This window comes from Convolutriloba macropyga, chromosome 6 (assembly GCF_964194025.1).
Source record: "Convolutriloba macropyga chromosome 6, txConMacr16.3, whole genome shotgun sequence".
Classification (NCBI taxonomy): domain Eukaryota; kingdom Metazoa; phylum Xenacoelomorpha; order Acoela; family Convolutidae; genus Convolutriloba; species Convolutriloba macropyga.
The window spans coordinates 9,874,083-9,897,385 of NC_134473.1; the positions used below are offsets into that span (position 1 = coordinate 9,874,083).

At 34.9% G+C, this 23,303-nt stretch overlaps 1 protein-coding gene and 1 long non-coding RNA gene across 2 annotated transcripts in view; one reads left to right on the top strand and one right to left on the bottom strand.

Moving 5' to 3' along the window:
* The window catches only part of LOC142341475 (uncharacterized), a 243,615-nt gene that overhangs the window by 10,312 nt on the left and 210,000 nt on the right, over positions 1-23,303 (bottom strand). The window contains exons 44-48 of the mRNA XM_075392436.1: positions 21,052-21,209; positions 18,500-18,604; positions 15,117-15,338; positions 1,305-1,522; positions 215-328 (exon numbers count right to left, since the gene is read on the bottom strand). Coding sequence (XP_075248551.1) covers positions 215-328; positions 1,305-1,522; positions 15,117-15,338; positions 18,500-18,604; positions 21,052-21,209 — 817 coding nt within the window. The remainder of the gene's footprint in view (positions 1-214; positions 329-1,304; positions 1,523-15,116; positions 15,339-18,499; positions 18,605-21,051; positions 21,210-23,303) is intronic.
* On the top strand, positions 247-16,509 carry LOC142341477 (uncharacterized). The gene is made up of 3 exons (XR_012759112.1): positions 247-341; positions 15,665-15,711; positions 16,091-16,509. It is a non-coding gene; the product is annotated as an uncharacterized LOC142341477 (long non-coding RNA).

Below are 23,303 nucleotides of genomic sequence, written 5' to 3' on the forward strand. Positions count from 1 at the left end.
AACACCATCTATTATGCCCCTCCACCCGTGTTTTTATGTCACCACTTACAAATTCTGTGTTGTTATATAGCACCTTACCAAGTCAAAAATAGCCAGTGCGTTTGAGGGCGCAAAAACTATATGTTCACTAACCTGGGGGAACAGATTAGATCCCAATAATATCAATACATTGTTTTGTGGGACCAAGAGGAAACAGTGCTAAAATGAAGCTTACTTTTCGCCACTCTGTACATCTCTGAATGCTACGTAGTCACAGTACCAGTTCTGTTCTTGTCCAACTGCAGAGTTATCATGCCAGATTCTGACACTGGTCAGCTTCCCAAGAGACCTAAAAAAAACAAGTGAGTTCAATCAACCAATTACCAAAACAAAATTAATTTTTTCAAGTTAGTGCTGAAATCAGTAGTACTTAATTAGAAAATTATCTCCAAATTTGAGTATACATAAGTACGCGGTGCGTTGGTGTTTGCGTAAACATTTTTGTGTGTGAGTGTGTGAGCGACAGAGAAAGAAGGAGAGATGGAAAAGGGTGTGTGTTAGTAATTGATTGAGTGAGAGGTGTGATTGTCTGTGTTTTGTGTGTATGTGCGTGTATGCATACGTGTGTGTGTGTGTGTGTGTGTGTGTGTGTGTGTGCTTGCGCGCGTGTGTGAGTGAGTGAGTGATTGAGTGAATGAATGAATCAGTGAGTGTTGAGTGAATGAATGAATGAGTGAGTGTTTGAGTGAATGAGTGAGTGTTTTTGTGAATGAATTAATGAGTGAGGAAGTGTTTGAGTGAATGAGTGAGTGATTGAGAGAATGAATGAGTGAGAGTGAGTGATTGGGCGAATGAATGAGTGAGTGCAAGAGTTGATGAGTGGATGAGAGAGTGTTTGAGTGAATGAATGAGCGAGGGAGTAGATGAGTGAATGAGTGAGTGAATGAGTGAGGAAGTAGATAAGTGAATGAGTAATTGTTTGAGTGAGTGATTGATTGAGTGAATGAGTGGGTGGACAAGTGAATGAGTGAGTGAATGAGCGAGTGAGTGGGTGATTGAGTGTATGAGTTAAGTAAGAGTTAGTGTGTATGAGTCTGTGAGTGAATGAGAGTGAATTCAATTGAGTGTGTGTGTGTGTGCGCGCTTGTGAGTGAGCGGGAGGGGGTGGCAGTGTATGTTTGTGGGGGTGGGGGCGGGTGGGTTTCAGGGTGGGTGTGTGTGTGGGTGTGCGCGTGCGTGCGTGTGTGTGTGTGTGTGTGTGTGTGTGTGGGGGGGGGGAGTGAGAGGGTGGATGCATAAGGTCTATGTATGTGATAGAGTGTTACTTGGGAGTGGCTAGGAGGAATAGGTCCTTTGAGTTCCGTTTGAGGATGCGTCTGTATGGGTCCTGTATGACGTGTATCCTTGACCTGGCCTGCTCCCCCGCCAGGTAGAAGTAGACCTTGCTCTTGGTACCTGCCCCCGTCACCATCCCCGTCTGCACTGCCATCTCGTACATGTAATAGTCCTGCGGGTCATTGTCAGGCAGGGGAGTGAAGCCAAGCTGAAAAGTCAACAAATTCGACATTCTTTGTTATCTTCGCGGGTTTTCAATATTATCGGACGATTAGCACGATCAAGTAAAAACTAAATCAAATTTCAGCATAAAATTTCTTTTTACATTTTCTGCCATATTTTCACAACGGTTCAGCATCTAGAATCCAAAAACAAAAAGATGAAACACGCACGCTGTTATGAGGGCTGTTTATTTGTTTGTGTTCAATTGAAAACTCAAGCCATTACAAAAATACTCAGCAGATTGCCGGAAAAGAGCCGACCCCTATTGGAATTGAAACAAGAACAGAAAATAATTGTTAAAAAAGTCAAAAGCTGCGTGCTATTTTAATTAGATTTCGTAGTTAGATATACCTCTGTTTCTTAATGAGAGGACACAGAGATTATTAAATTAATATCAGCAATAACCATTAGACTTGCTAAGACAAATTGGAAAAAACTTCAAAAATCGATTGCCTAAAACTGTGTTTTATGGGGTTACTCCGTTTGTTTTTCACAATTCAAGAGATTTGGATTGTAGTGGTACGCTGTACTTTTTTAAGGATCTGTTCACATTTTCTTAGACTCTCTCTCATGCCAATGAAAAGACAAATTAGAGTGGTGCTGTTAATTACGCTGGAGTAGTAAAGGGAGCGAAAAAGCTAGTAGGTTTGAAGGTCGTTTTCCTTATCAAATTAAAGTAGTGTGAGAAATTTGTTAAATGATCGGTTTGAAAGCAAATATTTTTCATGTGCGTTAAAATCACTTCTATTTTTGCTGGTTTTTCTTGATTATTTAGTTTATGGTTTCAAAAGCTCAAACATGAGTTCTATTAATGCATTGTTATATTATTTGAATTCATCAAAGGGCAATTAATAGTTTCTATGACTAAGACAGTTTGTTTGGATATGTCTATTTTTTTTGCTGTTGTAGTTCTTTTTGTTGTCTTGTTTCATTAAAGATCGATCTTTTTCGTTTTTCATTGAGGAGTAATAGACGCTGTGAAATAGTTTAAATGGATATCTAAGGTTTTCAACTCATTTGTCATAACTTGTTTTCACAAACTGTAACTGATTTTTTGAATATTATCCAATTTTGTAGGTCTATTTGATCACTTAGTCTCGTTACTGAAATTTTCCAAGTTTTACTAATAATGCATAAATGAACCTAACTAATGATTCATAGTTAGTTGTTTTCATTACTTGGAAACAATTGGTTTTCATTGCTCAATTTGTTGCGGTACAACTTAGTCGCATCAGTTGCTTATGAGGCATAATTGAATCTAATTATTGGCTTTGGTAGTTTTTGTGTGCATTTTTGAATATTGCTCGTTTTGATTGCCTTTCCTCTGTCCTGTTGCTTATTCTCAAATATAACAGTTCTTAGTAGCCTTCTAGTGTGGTGTAGCTGGGGTTATATAGGCTTTAACTTTTAGCTATCGCTCTATCTATTTTTGGACATAAATAAACTTGCGCATTTTTGACGGTCGTAGTTTGATGTTGTTGGAAAAGTTTTGATTGTTAGGCCTTTAGTGTCTTCAATTCTTCGGCTGTAATTCAGGTTACATGTCTGCTATATATTTTTTTCATTTTTCAGCATTGATTTTGTTGATTTTAGATTGTTTTGTTGAGCAACTGCTGATTATAAGCCCTCATAAGCGGACGAAACCCGAAGCGACCCGAAGTAGATAGTTTTCAACCAGGTCTAGGGAATCAATACTTGCCAAACTGATGTCCACAAAAGATTAAAACTACAGCTTTATTGAGTTATACTGGTGAAGAGTTATGGAAAAAATTCAAATTCAAACGACTCCTGTTTTGAGGTAAATATTGAATCAGAAATGTTTGTTTGTCAATATTGCAGAACAGTACAAAAATAAAAAAATTATTACCAGAGCGTTCATACTGTTAGCTGTAAAAAGATCAGCTGTTCGGAGTGCATAACAATGACATTCTAGCGCGACAAGAAAGTCAAAAGAATTGAGATGAGTTAAAAATTTTAAAATGAAAGTAACCCAGAAGAAAGTTTTCTTTTCGCGAGGCTTTTCAAACAAAAATATTTGGTCTAAAACTTCACTAGTGAATCTCAAATACATTTTACAAAAGCCTAGTTCCAAAAAATAGTTTTAACAAATAGAATAAACACAAATAGTTCCCAAAGATTAATTATACTACAGACAAATTTCTTCCCAAAAGCATCTTTTATGTATTCAAGGCCCACAGTTCAAAATTATCTATCCAAAATGAACCAAATAGTGGTAAAAAATTTCAACGTAATTCAAAATCCCATGTTATGCAACCCACAGGTATGTTCTCTCATACAGATTATCAACAGCTGTCGAAACATCAATTTTGTATTTTTCGCCATTACATTTAATTTTTTTCACGGTTTAGAATGAGAAGTGCATTAACTGAAAATAGAGAACAATCCTAAAATAATGTAAAACACTCCATACAGTGTACAAAGTTCAGGAAAAATGTGAAAATATATATTTTTTCCGAACAAGAAACAGAGGAGGTCCCTAGATGACCTGAAATTTAAAATAAAGTCTAAAAAAACAAAAATGAAAGGAAATCAAATTGAATTGGAGTTGAACTGTGATAAATAAACAACATAGCTGGCAGATTGCCAGAAAATAGCCGCAATAGCTTCGTAGATCTGCAATCTAAAAAAACCAGTAAAAAAGACAGACCAAAAAATTCGTCTTTTCATTGAAGGCTGATATGTTATATTTTGATCAAAAATCTGTATAAGTTTTTGTTGCCTCTATTAACTGCTCTCTAGTAACCTTCATTTAAAGTGACACACGCATTTGACCTTATCTCATTGAATTAAAGTAAATAAAAGTCAATTTCAAAGTGAGGAAGTCATTTTTGTGAGTGAGGTAAGTCAAGTATGACCAAAAATTTAATCACGCAAATGAAGAAAAAAATTTCGCTCCACTAAGAGCGAAAAATGACGTCACGCACGCACTTCAGTTGAAATTACATGAACGAATGAAAAAAGCAGATTTGAAGTGGTTGTGACGTCATATGGTCGTAACAAAAATCGCGAGGACGAAATAAGAAAAAACCAAGAGAAGGCCTATAGTAGCTCCAGCTATCGCTGTGCGGCTATTAATAACCAACAAAGTCAGGCGAAACGCTCGGGAAGGCTGGACGAGGGTGGATTGCCATTTGGAGGAGGATAGACGTGAGGTTTGCTGAAGGAGGTGGGGTTGACCGAGGGTGTCGAACTTTTAAGATCATCAAAATGTCTGTAAAAACAGCAGAAGATCTATATAATACCCGATTTCAAAGTTTTCGTTTCGAAAAATATCGTATACTAAAGTTCCCGCCTTAAAAATTTCGGACGTCAACAACCATTTTTTCTCGCAATGGAAAGTTTTTTCACACCCATTTTTCTCATATGCTCAAAATAGCAGTATGAAAAGAAACCAGACTCTGTTCTTTTTTTTCAAGCATTTGACTTTAGCGCTTAGTACTCACCTGCGGCATTGCTTTTCAAACTGGTTCAAACAAATCAAGCAGATTCCCGACAAATAGCCGCCACTAAATCGAACACGATTGGCATTGAAAAAAATCCAACAATGAAAAAAACTGTGAATTAACAGAGAAAAAAATTAAAGAACGAAATGGCAAACAATTTTGATTGCATTTTTCAGTTGAACATACCCCTATTTCTGAGAGGTTAAAAAGATAAATATCCAAAAAAAAACAAAAACTCAGAGTTAAAAAGTCTAATTAGGAACAGAGCTGGCAGATTGCCAAAAGAAAGTCGAGATAGCTACGTAGATCTGCAGTCTAAAAAACAGCAGAAAAGAAAGAAGAAAATTTTATACTTTTCTTTAAAGGTTGAGATGTTATGTTTAAGTTAAGTTGTCGCAAATAGCCTTCAAATTGAGAGTGAGGAAGTCATTTTTTTAGAGTGAAGTAAGTTACATGTGACCAAAAATTTAATAACCCGAATGAACTCGCTCCACTGAGAGTGAAAAATGACGCGTTACAAACGCAATGAATTTGTATGAACGAATGAACAAAAAGCTTTGAAGTGATTGTGACGTCATATGGTCGTAACCAAAAAATTTACGACAAAATAGAAAAATAGCGGGACAAGTCCTAAATTACATTCCAAAAAACTGAATGACCTTATGACCTGACTATTATTTAAGCCAGTGAGAACTATTAGTAATTAGATTGAGCATTAAGACCCCAAGTACAAAAAAAACAAGAAAGGTTAATATAATCAATTTATTTTTTTGCAAAAGACAGGTTCAAAATCAGAAAACAAATACTATGAACTCAAACCAATTTCATTCCATTTTTTCTCATTAGCAATTAGCAGCCTGTCAATAAATGTCGATGAAACTTGTCAATAGGTGCAAAAGTCAGAGAACGCAAAAGCTACGAACTGATAGAAATACTTTGATCAACTGAATCCTCAGCAAACAATGAGACCTGTCATTAATGAGATTAAGTTAAAAGACTGCAATATGTACAGCAATTATTAACAAACCTCAAAAATTTACTTAAAAATCATGAAAACGAACAGCGTACAAATCACATACACCAAAAAAGATATAACATGATAAGTTTTTAATTAAAACTATCCTAGCAATCAGATCGACCTGTAAATATTGTCATCAAATGAAAAGACAATAAAGTTAACAAAATTAACTAGCAAATTCGAAAAAAAACTTGATAGTGTTTCTCGAAAGCTATTTGGGTCGAAGTCATAAAAGCATTATCTTTGAAAAGAATCCATTAGATGAATTAACGTAACACCCATTAACAATTTATAAGACCTGTTATTAATGAGATTAAATGAAATGACAACAAAAAGTACATCAGATATTTGCAATACTCAAAAAATCACTCAAAGTACCGCCAAAGCAATAAAAACCGTTAGATATTGACTCATACCATCAACCAGGTTCGTTTAAATTTCCTTCGCAAGCAATCAGACCTGTCATTGATTATACCAAACGAACAGACAACAAAAAAATTTTAAACATAGCCGGCAGATGCCGGAATAGCTGCCAAAGAGGAGATTGCGTGCCGTATAATAGAAACAGAAAAAGATACAGATAAAAGTTGAAAAAGTTATCAACGCCGCTCAAAAGCTATGTAAAAAAATTTAGCAGTATATTAATAAAGCTTGTTAAAACTCATTACGCAGAAGCTTTTCCATTAGTGAATTTTAATACCGATATGAGTTCCTTTGAACTTACACCAACTCAAATTGAATTTAATTTTTGAAGTGCAGAAGTCATTTTATTGATTGAGATTAGTCAAGTATGATGAAAATCTAATCACGCAATTGGGCTAAATACGTTGGCTAAAAAGAGTGAGAAAGAGGTCAGACGCGCAAATGCCGTTTGTGAGAGGAAGAAGCATTCAGAAAATTTTAATTTTTCAGCTTTTGCTGAGTGAACAAATGTAAAACAAAATAGAGCGCCTTGATGATTTCAGGCAATTGAAGACAGGCGCAGTTATAACACATTTATATCATAAAAAAAGAATGCAAGGAGGAGAAACAATGAAAACTGACGTCAAATTGACGTGAAAAAAATTTCACTCGCAAAATTCGAACACCAGCATCTCACTCCACTTTAGAGGTAGCTTGGGGAAAAATCAGGCCTAAATCCTACATGATTTTTTGCTCTCTTTGCTAATACAGCGTGACTAAAATCACCACTCTAATTCGACTTCCCACTGACGAGAAAAAGACGCAAAAAAGCTTGAACAGAACTTAAAAAAAGACAGCGCCCCAATACAAATCTTTGAATTGTAAAAAACCAAAAGAAGGCCAATGATAGCCTCAACTATTGCCTTGCGGCTATTAGGAAAGCTTAAATACCGAGAATTAACACTAATCTTTATCAATTTATCCCTTTTTTTATTGAGTATTTCTTTTTTCGCTTTGTTTTTTGTATCGTTCTGCTGAGCACGTCCCGCTGAAAAATATAACAAAGGTAACAAAGATCCTACGCAAAATGTTGAACAAGCTCTGAGCTAAGTTGAAACGAAACCAATTTTTCGATGGCAAAGAAAAAGATAGAAAGAGATTTAAAAAATTCACAACAGTTCTTTTTTAGTTCAAAAAAAATGTTGACCTTTCAGAACTAGACTCAGAAATTCTTTTGAACGGAAGTGAAAAACAATTTCAAAACAATTCGAACAAACAATGAAAGCAGAGGTCATAATGCAGAGGTCATATGTCACTACCATCATCCATGTTCGTTTAAATTTCCTCAGCAACCAATCAGACCTGTCATTGATTATACCAAACGAAAAGACAACTGAAAAAATTTTAAACATAGCCGGCAGATTGCCGGAATAGCTGCGAAAGAAGAGAATTGCGTGCCGTATAATAGAAACAGAAACAGATACAGATATAAGTTGAAAAAGTTATCAACGCCGCTCAAAAGTTATGTAAAAAAATTCAGCGGTATATTAATAAAGCTTGTTAAAACTCATTGCGCAGAAGCCTTTCCATTAGGGAATTTTAATACCGATATGAGTTCATTTGACCTTACACCAATTCAAATTAAATTTAAGTTTCGAAGTGCAGAAATCATTTTATTGAGTGAGGTAAGTCACGTATGATCAAAATCTAATCACGCAAATGAGCTAAATACGTTGGCTAATGAGAGTGAGAAAGACGTCAGACGCGCAAATGCCGTTTCTGAGAGGAAGAAGGATTCAGAAAATTTCAATTTCTCAGCTTTTGCTGTGTCAACAAATGTAAAACAAAAAAGAGCGTAGACGCAAAAAAGAGCACATAAAAATAGCTCCACTCAGCTTACAGCTTCGCATCTAAAAAAAAAGTGGGCAAAAGCAAAAAATCACGAAAAATAGCGTCAAAGTAATAAAAAGCTTTAGCTGCCCCTTGATGATTTCAGGCAATTGAAGACAGGCGCAGTTATGACGTGAAAAAAATTTCACTCGCAAAATTCGAACACCAGCATCTCACTCGACTTTAGAGGTAGCTTGGGGAAAAATCAGGCCTAAATCCTACATGATTTTTTGCTCTGCCCACTGACGAGAAAAAGACGCAAAAAAGCTTGAACAGAACTTAAAAAAAGACAGCGCCCCAATACAAATCTTTGAATTGAAAAAAACCAAAAGAAGGCCAATGATAGCCTCAACTATTGCCTTGCGGCTATTATTAGCAAAGCTTAAATACCGAGAATTAAAACTAATCTTTATCAATTTATCCCTTTTTTTATTGAGTATTTCTTTTTTCGCTTTGTTTTTTGTATCGTTCTGCTGAGCACGTCCCGTTGAAAAATATAACAAAGGTAACAAAGATCCTACGCAAAATGTTGAACAAGCTCTGAGCTAAGTTGAAACGAAACCAATTTTTCGATGGCAAAGAAAAAGATAGAAAGAGATTTAAAAAATTCACAACAGTTCTTTTTTAGTTCAAAAAAAATGTTGACCTTTCAGAACTAGACTCAGAAATTCTTTTGAACGGAAGTGAAAAACAATTTCAAAACAATTCGAACAAACAATGAAAGCAGAGGTCATAATGCAGAGGTCATATGTCACTACCATCATCCATGTTCGTTTAAATTTCCTTCGCAACCAATCAGACCTGTCATTGATTATACCAAACGAAAGGACAACTGAAAAAATTTTAAACATAGCCGGCAGATTGCCGGAATAGCTGCGAAAGAAGAGAATTGCGTGCCGTATAATAGAAACAGAAACAGATTCAGATATAAGTTGAAAAAGTTATGAACGCCGCTCAAAAGTTATGTAAAAAAATTCAGCGGTATATTAAAAAAGCTTGTTAAAACTCATTGCGCAGAAGCCTTTCCATTAGGGAATTTTAATAACGATATGATTTCATTTGACCTTACACCAATTCAAATTAAATTTAAGTTTTGAAGTGCAGAAATCATTTTATTGAGTGAGGTAAGTCACGTATGATCAAAATCTAATCACGCAAATGAGCTAAATACGTTGGCTAATGAGAGTGAGAAAGACGTCAGACGCGCAAATGCCATTTGTGAGAGGAAGAAGGATTCAGAAAATTTCAATTTCTCAGCTTTTGCTGTGTCAACAAATGCAAAACAAAAAAGAGCGTAGACGCAAAAAAAGAGCACATAAAAATAGCTCAACTCAGCTTACAGCTTCGCATCTAAAAAAAAGTGGGCAAAATCAAAAAATCACGAAAAATAGTGTCAAAGTAATAAAAAGCTTTAGCTGCCCCTTGATGATTTCAGGCAATTGAAGACAGGCGCAGTTATAACACATTTATATCATATAAAAAGAATGCAAGGAGGAGAAACAATGAAAACTGACGTCAAATTGACGTGAAAAAATTTCACTCGCAAAATTTGAACACCAGCATCTCACTCCACTTTAGAGGTAGCTTGGGGAAAAATCAGGCCTAAATCCTACATGATTTTTTGCTCTCTTTGCTAATACAGCGTGACTAAAATCACCGCTCTAATTCGACTTCCCACTGACGAGAAAAAGACGCAAAAAAGCTTGAACAGATCTTAAAAAAAGACAGCGCCCCAATACAAATCTTTGAATTATAAAAAACCAAAAGAAGGCCAATGATAGCCTCAACTATTGCCTTGCGGCTATTAGCAAAGCTTAAATACCGAGAATTAACACTAATCTTTATCAATTTATCCCTTTTTTTATTGAGTATTTCTTTTTTCGCTTTGTTTTTTGTATCGTTCTGCTGAGCACGTCCCGCTGAAAAATGTAACAAAAGTCACAAAGATCCTACGCACAATGTTGAACAAGCTCTAAGCTAAGTTAAAACGAAACCAATTTTAAGATGGCAAAGAAAAAGAAGATAGAAAAGGATTAAAAAAAATTCTCAACAGTTTTTTTTAGTTCAAAAAAAATTGTTGACCTTTCAAAACTAGACTCAGAAGTTCCTTTCAACGGAAGTGAAAGACAATTTCTAAACAATTCAAAAAAAAACAATGAAAGCAGAGGTCATGTTGCAGATGTCATATGTCAATATTGTCAACAAACGAAGAGACAACAAAGTTAACAACCATAACTCGCAAATTCGAAAAAAAACTTGATAGTGTTTCTCGAAAGCTATTTGGGTCGAAGTCATAAAAGCATTATCTTTGAAAAGAATCCATTAGATGAATTAACGTAACACCCATTAACAATTTATAAGACCTGTTATTAATGAGATTAAATGAAATGACAACAAAAAGTACATCAGATATTTGCAATACTCAAAAAATCACTCAAAGTACCGCCAAAGCAATAAAAACCGTTAGATATTGACTCATACCATCAACCAGGTTCGTTTAAATTTCCTTCGCAAGCAATCAGACCTGTCATTGATTATACCAAACGAACAGACAACAAAAAAATTTTAAACATAGCCGGCAGATTGCCAGAATAGCTGCGAAAGAAGAGACTTGCGTGCCGTATAATAAAAACAGAAACAGATACAGATATAAGTTGAAAAAGTTATCAACGCCGCTCAAAAGTTATGTAAAAAAATTCAGCGGTATATTAATAAAGCTTGTTAAAACTCATTGCGCAGAAGCCTTTCCATTAGGGAATTTTAATACCGATATGAGTTCCTTTGACCTTACACCAATTCAAATTAAATTTAAGTTTTGAAGTGCAGAAATCATTTTATTGAGTGAGTTAAGTCACGTATGATCAAAATTTAATCACGCAAATGAGCTAAATACGTTGGCTAATGAGAGTGAGAAAGACGTCAGACGCGCAAATGCCGTTTGTGAGAGGAAGAAGCATTCAGAAAATTTCAATTTCTCAGCTTTTGCTGTGTGAACAAATGTGAAACAAAATAGAGCGCGTTGATGATTTCAGGCAATTGAAGACAGGCGCAGTTATAACACATTTATATCATATAAAAAGAATAAAAGGAGGAGAAACAATGAAAACTGACGTCAAATTGACGTAAAAAAAATTTCACTCGCAAAATTCGCACAGCAGAATGTCACTCCACTTTAGAGGTAGCTTGTGGGAAAATCAGGCCTAAATCCTACTTGATTTTTCGCTCTCTTTGCTAATACAGCGTGACTAAAATCACCAATCTAATTCGACTTCCCACTGACGAGAAAAAGCCGCAAAAAAGCTTGAACAGATCTTAAAAAAAAAGACAGCGCCCCAATACAAATCTTTGAATTGTAAAAACCAAAAGAGGGCCAATGATAGCCTCAGCTATCGCTTTGCGGCTATTAGCAAAGCTTAAATACCGAGAATTAACACTAATCTTTATCAATTTATCCCTTTTTTATTGAGTATTTCTTTTTTCGCTTTGTTTTTTGTATCGTTCTGCTGAGCACGTCCCGCTGAAAAATATAACAAAAGTCACAAAGATCCTACGCACAATGTTGAACAAACTCTGAGCTAAGTTAAAACGAAACAAAATTTCAGATGGCAAAGAAAAAGATAGAAAAAGATAAAAAAAATTCTCAAAAGATCTTTTTTAGTTAAAAAAAATTTGTTGACCTTTCAAAACTATACCCAGAAGTTCATTTGAACGGAATTGAAAAATAATTTCTAAACAATTCGAAAAAACAATGAAAGCAGAGGTCATATTGCCGAAGGTTAACAATAGGCAACAATCGACAAGCGATCATTTGTTCAAACATGTATTTCTTTCCTCCGCTGTAAAATAAGAGCAATTAAACTTCAAAATAACCCGCTTTTTTGCGTCACTTGTTTTTTTTGGCGCGACCGAAATCACTACTCCAACTTCCAACATCATAAAAAGTTTGTAAGGATCTAGTGTGTAAGAATTGTAAAAACTAAAATCTCAAGAATAGCCGGCTTAGATGACGGCGGTTAATAAAAAAAACTCCAAAAATCTTTTGATCATGAAAAATTCCACTACTGATCTTTTTCAAGTTGTAAAACACCAGAGTGCTATAAAAGCTTGTTTAGAAGATCACATCGACTATCAACAAAAGCATACCACTAACGTAACCTACTAACGTCAGCGGAAATGTTCTCAATCGATCGGCGAGCAGTTGGCTTCGCTAGTGAACAGCTGGGGTTTAGGGATGATACCATTAGGAAGGAGGATCAAAGTAGGGGCAGGGTTGACGAGTGGGGGGTGTGAGTGGAGTGGAGAGGATCAAACTACTAAGTATTGCACTTCACATAATAAATCCATGTCTGCTCAACAGCTTCGGTTAAACGCGTGCTTAGAAACTAGGAAGATGTAAGTCTCTAACAGCTACTCAGTTACTTAATGTCCTCCAGGATAAACCTGCTTATCTCATTTTTAAGGACGAAAAATTAAATGCGTCAGTCGAAAAATCTGACCAGCGAAAAAATCGCAAAAAAGACCGCAGGACTAATATAATTGCTACAAACTTCGTTTTAGAACAATCAAAAATTATTTGGAGATATTAATAAGGAGCTCGTTAGTGTGCATTCGCACATGATATTTCGACTCGGGCTCATTTACATTTTTGACTTAATTGTCAACCAATTGCAGAGATAATCAAAAATAGATTTTTGAGTTTACAGAAATCGCTTAACACCTAACCTATTAATTGAATTTCAAAATGCAATGCCCCATTAGAGGGCCCACAAGATCTACTGTTAATAAGACTACGAGAAAAAAAAACAAGCAACAAAACAAGCAAAAACAAAAATAATTTTTTAAGGCAACACAAAATCTAAATTTAAACGCACCTAGTAACAGCGTCAAATTACAATCAGAAAAACTCCTAACAAGATAAATTCACAATTTCTTATTTACAAAGCAGATGGGACTTTTCTTCAAAGGGACTAGGTAAGAAGTCGACAGAATGAAGAAATAATCAACGTTTTTTAAACCTAATAACTTCCTTAGATCTAGTAGTTTTTACCAATAAAAATTTAAATAAATTCACTAAAACGTCAATAGAAAACCAATAGGGCCTGTAATGGTTAAGACTAAAACATAAAAACGGAGTAAAATTGCAGAATAACTAAAAAACACAAACAATTTGCGAAAACAATCTATTTTAGTAATTAAAATCATTAGCTACTATCTGAATATTATGTTTTTATATTTCAATTGATATTTATACTAAATCCATTAAAAGTATCCTGAAAAGTAAAATATATTATCCTGGGCCTCAATTGAATATCATTGAGATATGTTATTACGCGAATTTTCTAAAAGAAGACAAAAGAATCACAAATATTGGCCAATCACAAAAAAATTATGAACACTCATTTTGTCCAAAAAAAAACAAAACAACAGTTACGACAGAATATAAATAAACACGTTAAAAATAGAGTAACAAGGAAGCGAATGGGACCTCTCACTGATGAGAATAAGTTACAACTTGACATAAAGGACATAAAAACTGAAAAGTTTAACAAAACTGAAAACAAACATCAGAAACTTTAAGACCTTTAGCTATACACTGACTACATTGAATAACTCAATTCTATCCTCAATTGTAAGCTTATGAGAACTTGACATAAAGAACAAAAAAGTGAAAAGTTTAAAAAAACTGAAAACAAATATCAGAAACTTTAAGACCTTTAGCTATACTCTGACTTCATTGAATAACTCAATTCTATCCTCAAATGTAGTTTTGTGAGAACTCTCATCGCTTAGAAAACAATTTTACGATTACATGAAAAAATTTTTTTAAAAAAACGGGAAAAAACAGCTAATTCAAAAAATGAGCGAGAAAAGTGTGGAAGCCATTCAAAAATGTAGCAAGCTAGTAAAAAATTTTTGAATAAGAATTAATTTTTTCTAACATCCATGTAATTAAGTTGTAACAAAATGACTTCCGTCTCTATATCTGGCATTCATAAGTCATCAACAATTCATCACAATAAGTCTTATGACTACGAAAACGACGACAAATACAGGCAAAAACAAAAAAATTCATTAGAAAAGTGCGAGATGAAAGATTGGAAACCATAGGATTTTCTCTGAAATTTTATTTCTCTTCAAATGAATTCCTTTTCTAATCCAATGGGAACTGTCAGTAGTATAAGGATAATTTGATAAAGTTTCAAAAGGAACCAAAAATATGAAAAAAAATCAAATTATTTAAAAAAAGATATGAAAACTCGAGCCATCAAAGTCATAAAACCAAAAGTTAGAAGATACAACCGCTAACTAATCTAATTTTGATTGCAGTACAAACGAAAACTGTCCTTTCATTATTGAGACAAACTTACAATAACACAGAAATAAGTTTAACTTCAATTTTAATTTTTTTCGAAAAGTTTTAACAGCCATTAACTGTCCACTCAAAGCACTAGATAGGTTTATTTGATGCTCATAAGGGAGCCTATTTCAATTTTAGTCAAAGACTGCCACAGTACTACAAAAAATTGAAAATCTCAAAAAGTGTATCAAAATTTGTTAAAAATTACGAAAACTCACAGTCGAAACCATAAAATTTCCCTTCAAAATGAATTATTTGTTCATTGGGCATCATTTGACTGTAATGAAGGTTTTCTTTACCGGAACCTTGATATGAAAAGTGACTAGTCTCTAAGTGACTTGAGAAAATTATAAAATTTAAAAAGGTTTTTGAAAAACAGCTCAGAGGTAGAGAAGGAGGGAGGGGTGTTCGTGTTCGTTCGTTGAAATTGGTGTGAAAATGTGTATACCTTTGCGATGTCAACTCTGTCCTGTCTCCTGGCGTATATCATGAGTAGAATGTAAGTACACCAGAGGGTGAATACAACAATGTATGCTGGGTACATGTCTGCAAAGTCATAGCTCATCGCCGAAAAGTCCAGAGCAGGGGGAAGGGGAGCCACACTTCCAGCAAAGGATGTCAAGTGCATGCAGATGCACTCCGTCATCGTGGAGCAAGAGAGTGAGCCAACCTACGAGCATAAGTTGCTATTATATCCAAAATGACAATTGATGATAACAGCAGAACGCATAAATTTGACCATTTTGAGCAATATTGCTCAATTTGGCACGTAAATTTTATTCTAGACCTTAGCTTATTTTCTTATTAAAACTGGAGACTGCTGACCTTCGACTAAGTTGTTGGAATGCCGATTTGGAAAACCACTGACTCCGGAATTTTTATCGTGCAAGATCCGACAAGACTTTTACTATTACTTTTATCTTGCAAGGTATGACAAGATCTTCCACAATAAAAAATCTTGTACGCGAAACTTTTATCGGATCTATTATGTTTTAGCATCTGGAAGTCACAAATCGACCAAACAAGAAGTCACATTGCCACAGGTGAAAAAAAAATTATCAAGAAAGAGAAGTTTTGTTAAAACACCGTATTTTCACTCTTTGTGCCCCCCCCCCCGTTTAGTGGGTGCATATTATTTGCACCCCCAGACGCACGTGCCATATTTTTATATGATGATTTACTATGTGTAATGGCATGTGCTCTGTAACTGGGGGTCGCATAACGTACTGGGGGGGGGGCACAAACGAAAAAGATCCGATATGTTTATTATATGTGTAGGATAAGATAAGAGCTTCCACGATAAAAGTTCTCGTAAGCGGAACTTTTATCAGGTCAGATCTGATGAGACAGCCTGTATGAAAAACATTGCTCTTTCTAGAACTTTTATCATATAGAATCTAATAAGTTAGGTTTTCATTTTAGACTGACGTCAAGACAGAAGAATGTAGAAAAGACATTATGAGAGACGACATAGAGAAAAGACGACACAGAGAAATTTACAAAAGACAGCAACCCCTGTGATTACAGAATTTTTTTTATTGAACTTGAAATAGTTCCTGATTCTCAGGCAGTGTCGTCAATTAACGTTAGCATTAACGCGCGTTTTCAAGACAGGCGCGCTGATTCATGACAGGCTTCTTCAAAAAAGTTCAATATTTTGCAGAAAACAGCTCTGAGCGGTATAAAAAGACCTTTACAATCTTAAGGAATCTTTAAAACTTACCTAATTGCTATGAAGAATTTTTGTCTTGTAAGATCGTTTTTGAACTCTCGTTTTTAAATGGTACCAAACTATCTATTAAATTTGCAAGTTAATTACAAAAAAATTGACCCATTTATAAGCAGACGGCTCAAATAATCACATAAAATATTAAACTAAAAAACGTAAAATTATAAAACTATATATATGATACAAAAAAATACATATAAAAGATAAAAATAAATTACAAAAATTAATTTTTAATCATGTTTTTATAAGTTGTTTCTGAGTCGATTATCGATTGGCAAATTTTAGGTTTACTTTGTATCAAGAAACTTTGCAATTAACCTGAGAGTTGAAATTCAGTCGCAAATTAATGGCAAAAAAATATCGACAATTGAGAGATAAGTTGTGGTTTTATTTTGTGACCGGCAGTTTCATAACGCCAGATATAAGCACATGGATAAAACGAAAAGGTTTACTTAAATCAATTCACAACCGAGCGGAGCTCAAACGACGGTCGCTCAAAAACTCTATGGTAAAAACATACAATTGGATGAACATAACTGGCAGACTGCCGGAAAATAGCCGCAATAGCTCATCTTGGTAGATCTGCAATCACAAAATGAAAGTAAAACAAACAGACCGAAAGAGAAAAACCTTCTAATTATTAAATGCTCAGATGTTCTATTTTGAAAAAGAATCTGTTTGACTTTTTACTGCCTGATTCTATTAGCTGCTCCGAAATAACTTTTAATTAGGGTGACACCCGATCACCTGACCTTATCTTTTTATTTAAAGTAAATAAAACTCAATTTCAAAGTGCGGAACGCCATTTTGCGAGCGAGATAAGTCATGTGTGACCAAAGACTCAATCACGTAAATGGACAAAGCAACTCGCTCCACAAATAGTGAAAAATGACATCGCGCATGTTATTCCGTTGAAATTGCCAGAACGAAGGAAGAAAAAGCAGATTCAAGGTGATTGTGACCTCACATGGTCGTAACAACAAAATTGACGAGGAAATAAAACATAGCCGACTAAACGTCGGAAGAATTGCTCTCAAACAACTAGTGGGAGATCTAATCAATTGCAGCCTGCTTCAGTCCACGGGGGTTACATGGGACTAAGAAGGTCAATAGTGGGCTTTAAATGACAACATTAGAGGTTAACATATACCACTACTAAGATTTAAAGTGAAAAATGGCACCAGTTTCGGCTCACTTTTCAGTTGACTTTTAGTATTAAATTGCCGCCAATTGAGTTCAGCTCCTTAAAATTGTTATTGAGAGAGAATTTTAGATCACGTGAAGCGCAAAAAGTCAAGGGCGTAAAAGTCACTCGAAAAGTCAAAACAATCAAGCAAAAATTTTGCATAAAAAAGACACACGCGTTGACAATAATTGCTTCTCTTACGAGAGCAATGAAAAAACAAGAGAAGGCCAAGAGGAGCCCCAGCTATCGCTTTGCGGTTGTTAGAAACATACATTATCCCAAGAAAAATAAACAGCTTATGCAAACTTGTATATATATCCATATACAAGACCATTTAATAGTTTGAGAAAGTATAGAAAGAACGTGAAAGACATGATGGCTCTTCTTGAACGTAACCATTTATGGCCTTTAATTCATTTATTATCTTCCTCAGGTTATCTTCCTCAGTTATTTTTTTTTATCTCTTGTGAAGTCATTATATAAAACGGATATGCTATAACGATGTTTGGTGTAACTTGAAACTAAACATGGGAAACAAAAAAATAAAATTTGAATTAAAATAGCAGGTCGGAATACGATCAAAGAAAGGCCAGCGTAGTGTTCATGGTTTCTGATGAGAGTTATCCAGGGTTTATAACAAAACTCAGTTTTCAATGTGTATTATTAGCCGGAAAGTCTATTTCACATATCCCTTTGGTTAAATCTTTGATATCCTTCTAATTCAAATTAAGCAATCTCTGAGCCATCGTTAGGGAATGGAAGGCTGCTAAATTAATCAGAGCTCAACCGGAATCAAATCGGCAATAAAATATTTTTTTTTTGCAATTTTGACACAATTTTGCAAAATTTTGCACATTCGGTTTTCTGACCTCCAAATTTGCAAATATTTACCAACATTTGCACGATTATAACTTACGATACATCCTCTGGACTCATACTGCTCCTCTTTGCCTGAGCCTGGTTCCCCAATTGCCCGACATCCCTGTGTCCACACATTCAGGTCAAAATCAGCCGCAAACACCTGTAGCAAAAGATATGTGTTCAAATCTGACAACGGCTACACTAGACAGGGTCGTTTCGCTTTTTTCAAAGAAGAAAAACATTTTTGTTAAAAACTCATTTCTTAATGCTCATCGATTTTACCCACTGTTCCTCGTTTGAATTCACGACAATGATGTTTTCATGTGATACTCAAAACATAACTGACCATCTCGAACGCTCTCGAACGACAGGCAATGGTTCTAGCCAGCTTCAGCTCAGGGAGTATGGCCTCAGAGGGCGAGAAAAAAGCGTTAAAAGCGGAGCGGGTTGCAGGGGGGATGGGGGAGAGGGCAGTCTAATATAGCCCATTAAACTATGAAAATCTGCCTTCTCAAGTGTTTTTAGCAGCTGAACCGTTCATATAGAGCTTAGTAAAGCTCTATGAGATCTGCTCACACACTTAATGCCCTCGGGTTTTTACCAGTTATCCTGTTTTTGAAGACGAAAAGACAGTTTAAATCGCTGAAACGAGCCAAAGAGTTAAGAAAACACTCTAGCAAAAAACTGGAAATGGTTGGTATTAAAAACATAACCGATAGACAACAGGATACAATTCAAAAAATCGTGCACGTTAATAGCCCTACCTCAATCAGAAACAAAAAAGAAATAGGCAATAACAAAAAACCGTAAATTATCACTTAACAAAACTATTAAAAAATGTGTTAAGCGCAGACACAATTTATTGTTTGGGAATGTGTGTTGGCTGGGGAGGCGGGTAACTGTCGGAGGAGGTAGTTGGGTGCTGGGGAGGAGAGGTTAGAAAGTTGACGTGGATACGTAGTTTTTTGGGTGCAGGTATTTGGATGGGGGATAAGTAGATAAAGGTTAGTTAATTTGGGGGATAGGTAGGTGGGGAGTGGTTGCCGGTGTCTGCTTACTTAGTAGCTAAAGTACTAAGCCAATTGTTGGATAAAAAAATTAAACGTTCAATAACAGAAGTCAACTTGCGAAAAGAACGAAAAGAACGAAGAAGTCATCAACAAATTATAACCGGTAGAATGCCGGAAACGACTTGACGATTCGCCCAATATAATCTCTAAATCAGAAATCTGAAAGAGAAAGAGCCGCCATTCTACTAATATCGGAAACATCAAAAGAAAATTACATGCCTAATAGAAGTATAGTGTCCTGAAAATGCATACGCAGTTTTTAGTTTGAGGGTGTAGGTTGGGGGTGGGGTGGGGTGGGTAGCTAGGTAGGAGGGGGTAGCTTGGCAAGGAGGGGGTCAATCGTTTGAAATAAAGAGCCAACGTTCTAAAACAGAAGCGTCTGTAGATATTCCCAATATTCTTCTTCAAGTCGTAAAAACACACGGTTTAACAATAATCGCTCCAAGTTTCGTTTTAAATAAAAATGATGATTTCTCTTTATAAGACAAGTTTAACCGGTTTCATTATGGTAATTTTCTGACAGAAAATTGTTTCACTTAAGAACTGTAATTTGTTTCAGTCAAAAGAAAGCATTTACAATGTCACCAAATCACATTGCATTGGAATGAAAACTATGGTCGAGGAAGATTCTCTCTTGAGGAAATTGGAATATCCCTTAAGATATAATACCAACAGGGGCATATCTTTTACCAGCTTACAAGTTGTAAGATAAAAGCTCAAAAGATCTTAAAAATTTAAACAGATCATAGGATCTCATCAGAGAGAACGTGTAAGGTAAGATTTTACTTACAAAACCTCGTAAGGTTATACCTGTAAAAGAACAATACATGTATTGTAGAATTTGTATCCTGAATTCTTTTGTCAACAAATTTGATTTGTTAAAATTTGCTTTGCAATGTCAACTATATTTTATTGGTGCAATAAAACGTGGAGCGAAAATTTAGTCAAATAAAGTTTAAACAGGGATAATTAGACGAATCTGCTCATACAAATAGCAGTAATAAATCCAGTAATAATAATAAAACAGCTGATGTAATTTAGAAGAATATCTTGGTTCATCCTTTAAAATAATGATGCAAGATCTCATCAAATTGATTTGCCTCGTTTAATATTCTTTAAAAAAAATTTTCCATTGCCCTGGTTGAAATTTTATTGAAGTAGATAAATATTTTTGTAGGACAATCTTTGCATTACATCTATAAGATCAATGACAAAGTTCTATAGCTTGTAAGTAATTTAAAAGTTGTTTCAATATCTTGCAAGATTATTGTAAATCTGAGAAGTTGCTTATAAGATATTGTAATATTAATGCATTTTAAAATAATACTTTTGAAGATAATCTGATATAATGAAAAACGATTAAAAAGTTTCAATGTACGTACAAACTTAACTCAAAATATTTTATATCTAATCGAAATTAGGAAAGAAAATCTCGGCCGGAGAACCAAGAAAAACTAAAGCATAGTAAACAGCAGAATACAATTTAGATGACCAGTTGTTCTATTCAAACCCATTTGGCTATAGAGAAGTATGAAACCTTGTTAGTGATGATAGGAGTGTCAAAATAGTTCTCGTCAAAGTTCTCCCGACATGTTCTGATGCCAATGTGGTATGTCCCGCTGTCTTTCAACCGGTGGTTCTCAATCACATACACGTTGAAGTCAGGATATCGCACTCCCTCGTGCCTTATGCGCTCTGTAAGTAAATTTTTGGGAAATTACAAACATAGCTGGCAAAATGTCAGAAAATAGCCGCAATAGCTTCATAGATATGTAGTCTCAAAAAGAAGCCCAGAAAGACAGACCAAAAAAAGTAAAATTATTCTTTCCATCAAGGGCTGAGATGTTAAATTTTGATTAAGAATCTGTATAACTTGTTGCTGTTTCTATTTGCTGCTCTTAAAAAACCTTCAATTAGAGTGACAAGCACTCATTTAACCTTATCTCTTTGAATTAAAGCAAAGAAAAGTCAATTTCAGAGAGAGGAAGTCATTTTTAAGAGTGAGGTAAGTCACGTGTGACCAAAAATTTAATCACGCGAAAGAAAAAACATATCAATACAAGTCCTGACGTACAATTCAAAGAACTTTCAGTGACTAAACAAAAAACTAGACCTAGAACCGACCACGGGTGAATTGGGAAAACCATTTATAAAAACAATCAGATAAACACAAAAAAAAAACAAACAGAAAATCAATGTCAAAATGCGGCTAGCGAGAACAAAAAACCACTAGCGAGAAATGTAAATTTGACTCTAACAAAAAACTAGGCCTAGAATGAACTAAGAATGGATTGGAAAAACCATACAGAAAAAAAATCAGATTCAAAATATTGAAAAAAACAGTAAAAACCAAAGTGAAATTGCCGCATGCGAACAAAAAACCATTAGCGAGAAAACGAACTTTTGTTAAAACACCGTTTTCTCACTTAAACTTAAAATTAGAGCAAAAAAATTTCACGCCGCAAAACCACTCGGTTTTACGCTCCATTTCCTGTTTCGGCGTGACAAAAATCACTACTCCAATTTGACTTCAAAAATCGTGCAAATGTGTCAACAGATCTTAAAAAAAAATAAAAAAGACAGCGCCCCGATACAATTCAAATTCTTTGAATTGTAAAAAAAGCTAGCTTCACTGAGAGTGAAAAATGACGTCACGCACGTAATTCTGTTGAAATTACATGAACGAATGAACAAAAAGCAGATTTGAAGTGATTGTGACGTCATATGGTCGTAACAAAAATTTGACGACGAAATAAATAAAACTTAGCAGGAAAAGTGCTGACATACAATTCAAAAAATTTTCATTGACTAAACAGACAAATAGACCTCGAACGGACTATCAGTGAATTGGGAAAAACCATTTCTAAAAAATCAGATAAAAAACAAAACAGAAAACCAATGTCAAAATGCCGAATGTGAACACAAAACCACTAGCCAGAAAGGGAAATTTGGTTCAAACAAAAAACTAGGCCTAGAATGAACAATGAATGGATTGAGAACAACATTTCGAAAAAAATCCGATCCAAATAATCGAAAAAAAACAGTAAAAATCAAAGTGAAATTGCCGCATGTGAACAAAAAACGAGAAAGCGAATTTTTGTTCCAACACCGTTTTCTCACTCTACTTTAAAATTAGAGCGCAAAAATTTCACGCCGCAAAATCACTCGCTTTTTCGCTCCGCTTCCTGTTTCGGCGTGACCAAAATCACTGCTCGAATTTGACTTCAAAAATCAAGAAAATTTGTGAACTCATCATAAAAAAGGCAGCGCCCCAATACAATTCAAATTTTTTGAATTGTAAAAAACCAAGAGAAGGCCAATAATAACCTCAGCTATCGCTTCGCGGATATTAAAAACATGCATCTGGTATGTTTCGTACTAACTAATTTTAAGAGCAACAAATAGTACTATGGAGGATTTAGTAGTACTACAAAATAGGACGAACCTTAAACGATGACTGTCTTGTGTAATAGATAGTTAGCTATTTTCAAGATTGTTAAAAATAAATGAAAAATTATTGAGATCATAGCTATAAGATGGTTTAATAATATCAGAATATACAGTGAGTGGGATGAAGCTAAGCAGCGAATATACAACTATAACAAATTTTCACGTGGTCGTTCCTAACGAAACTTGGGTCTTTCCGTTAATAGCCCCCAAGCTATGCACTCATAAACTATTTGCCCCTTTTGCTGTTTTTTTTTGCCTTGTCTTTTACTATGTTAATTACAGGATATAAAGACTTTGTGATGAAACATGCGTGATCTTGGTTAATAGTTTCAACCACTG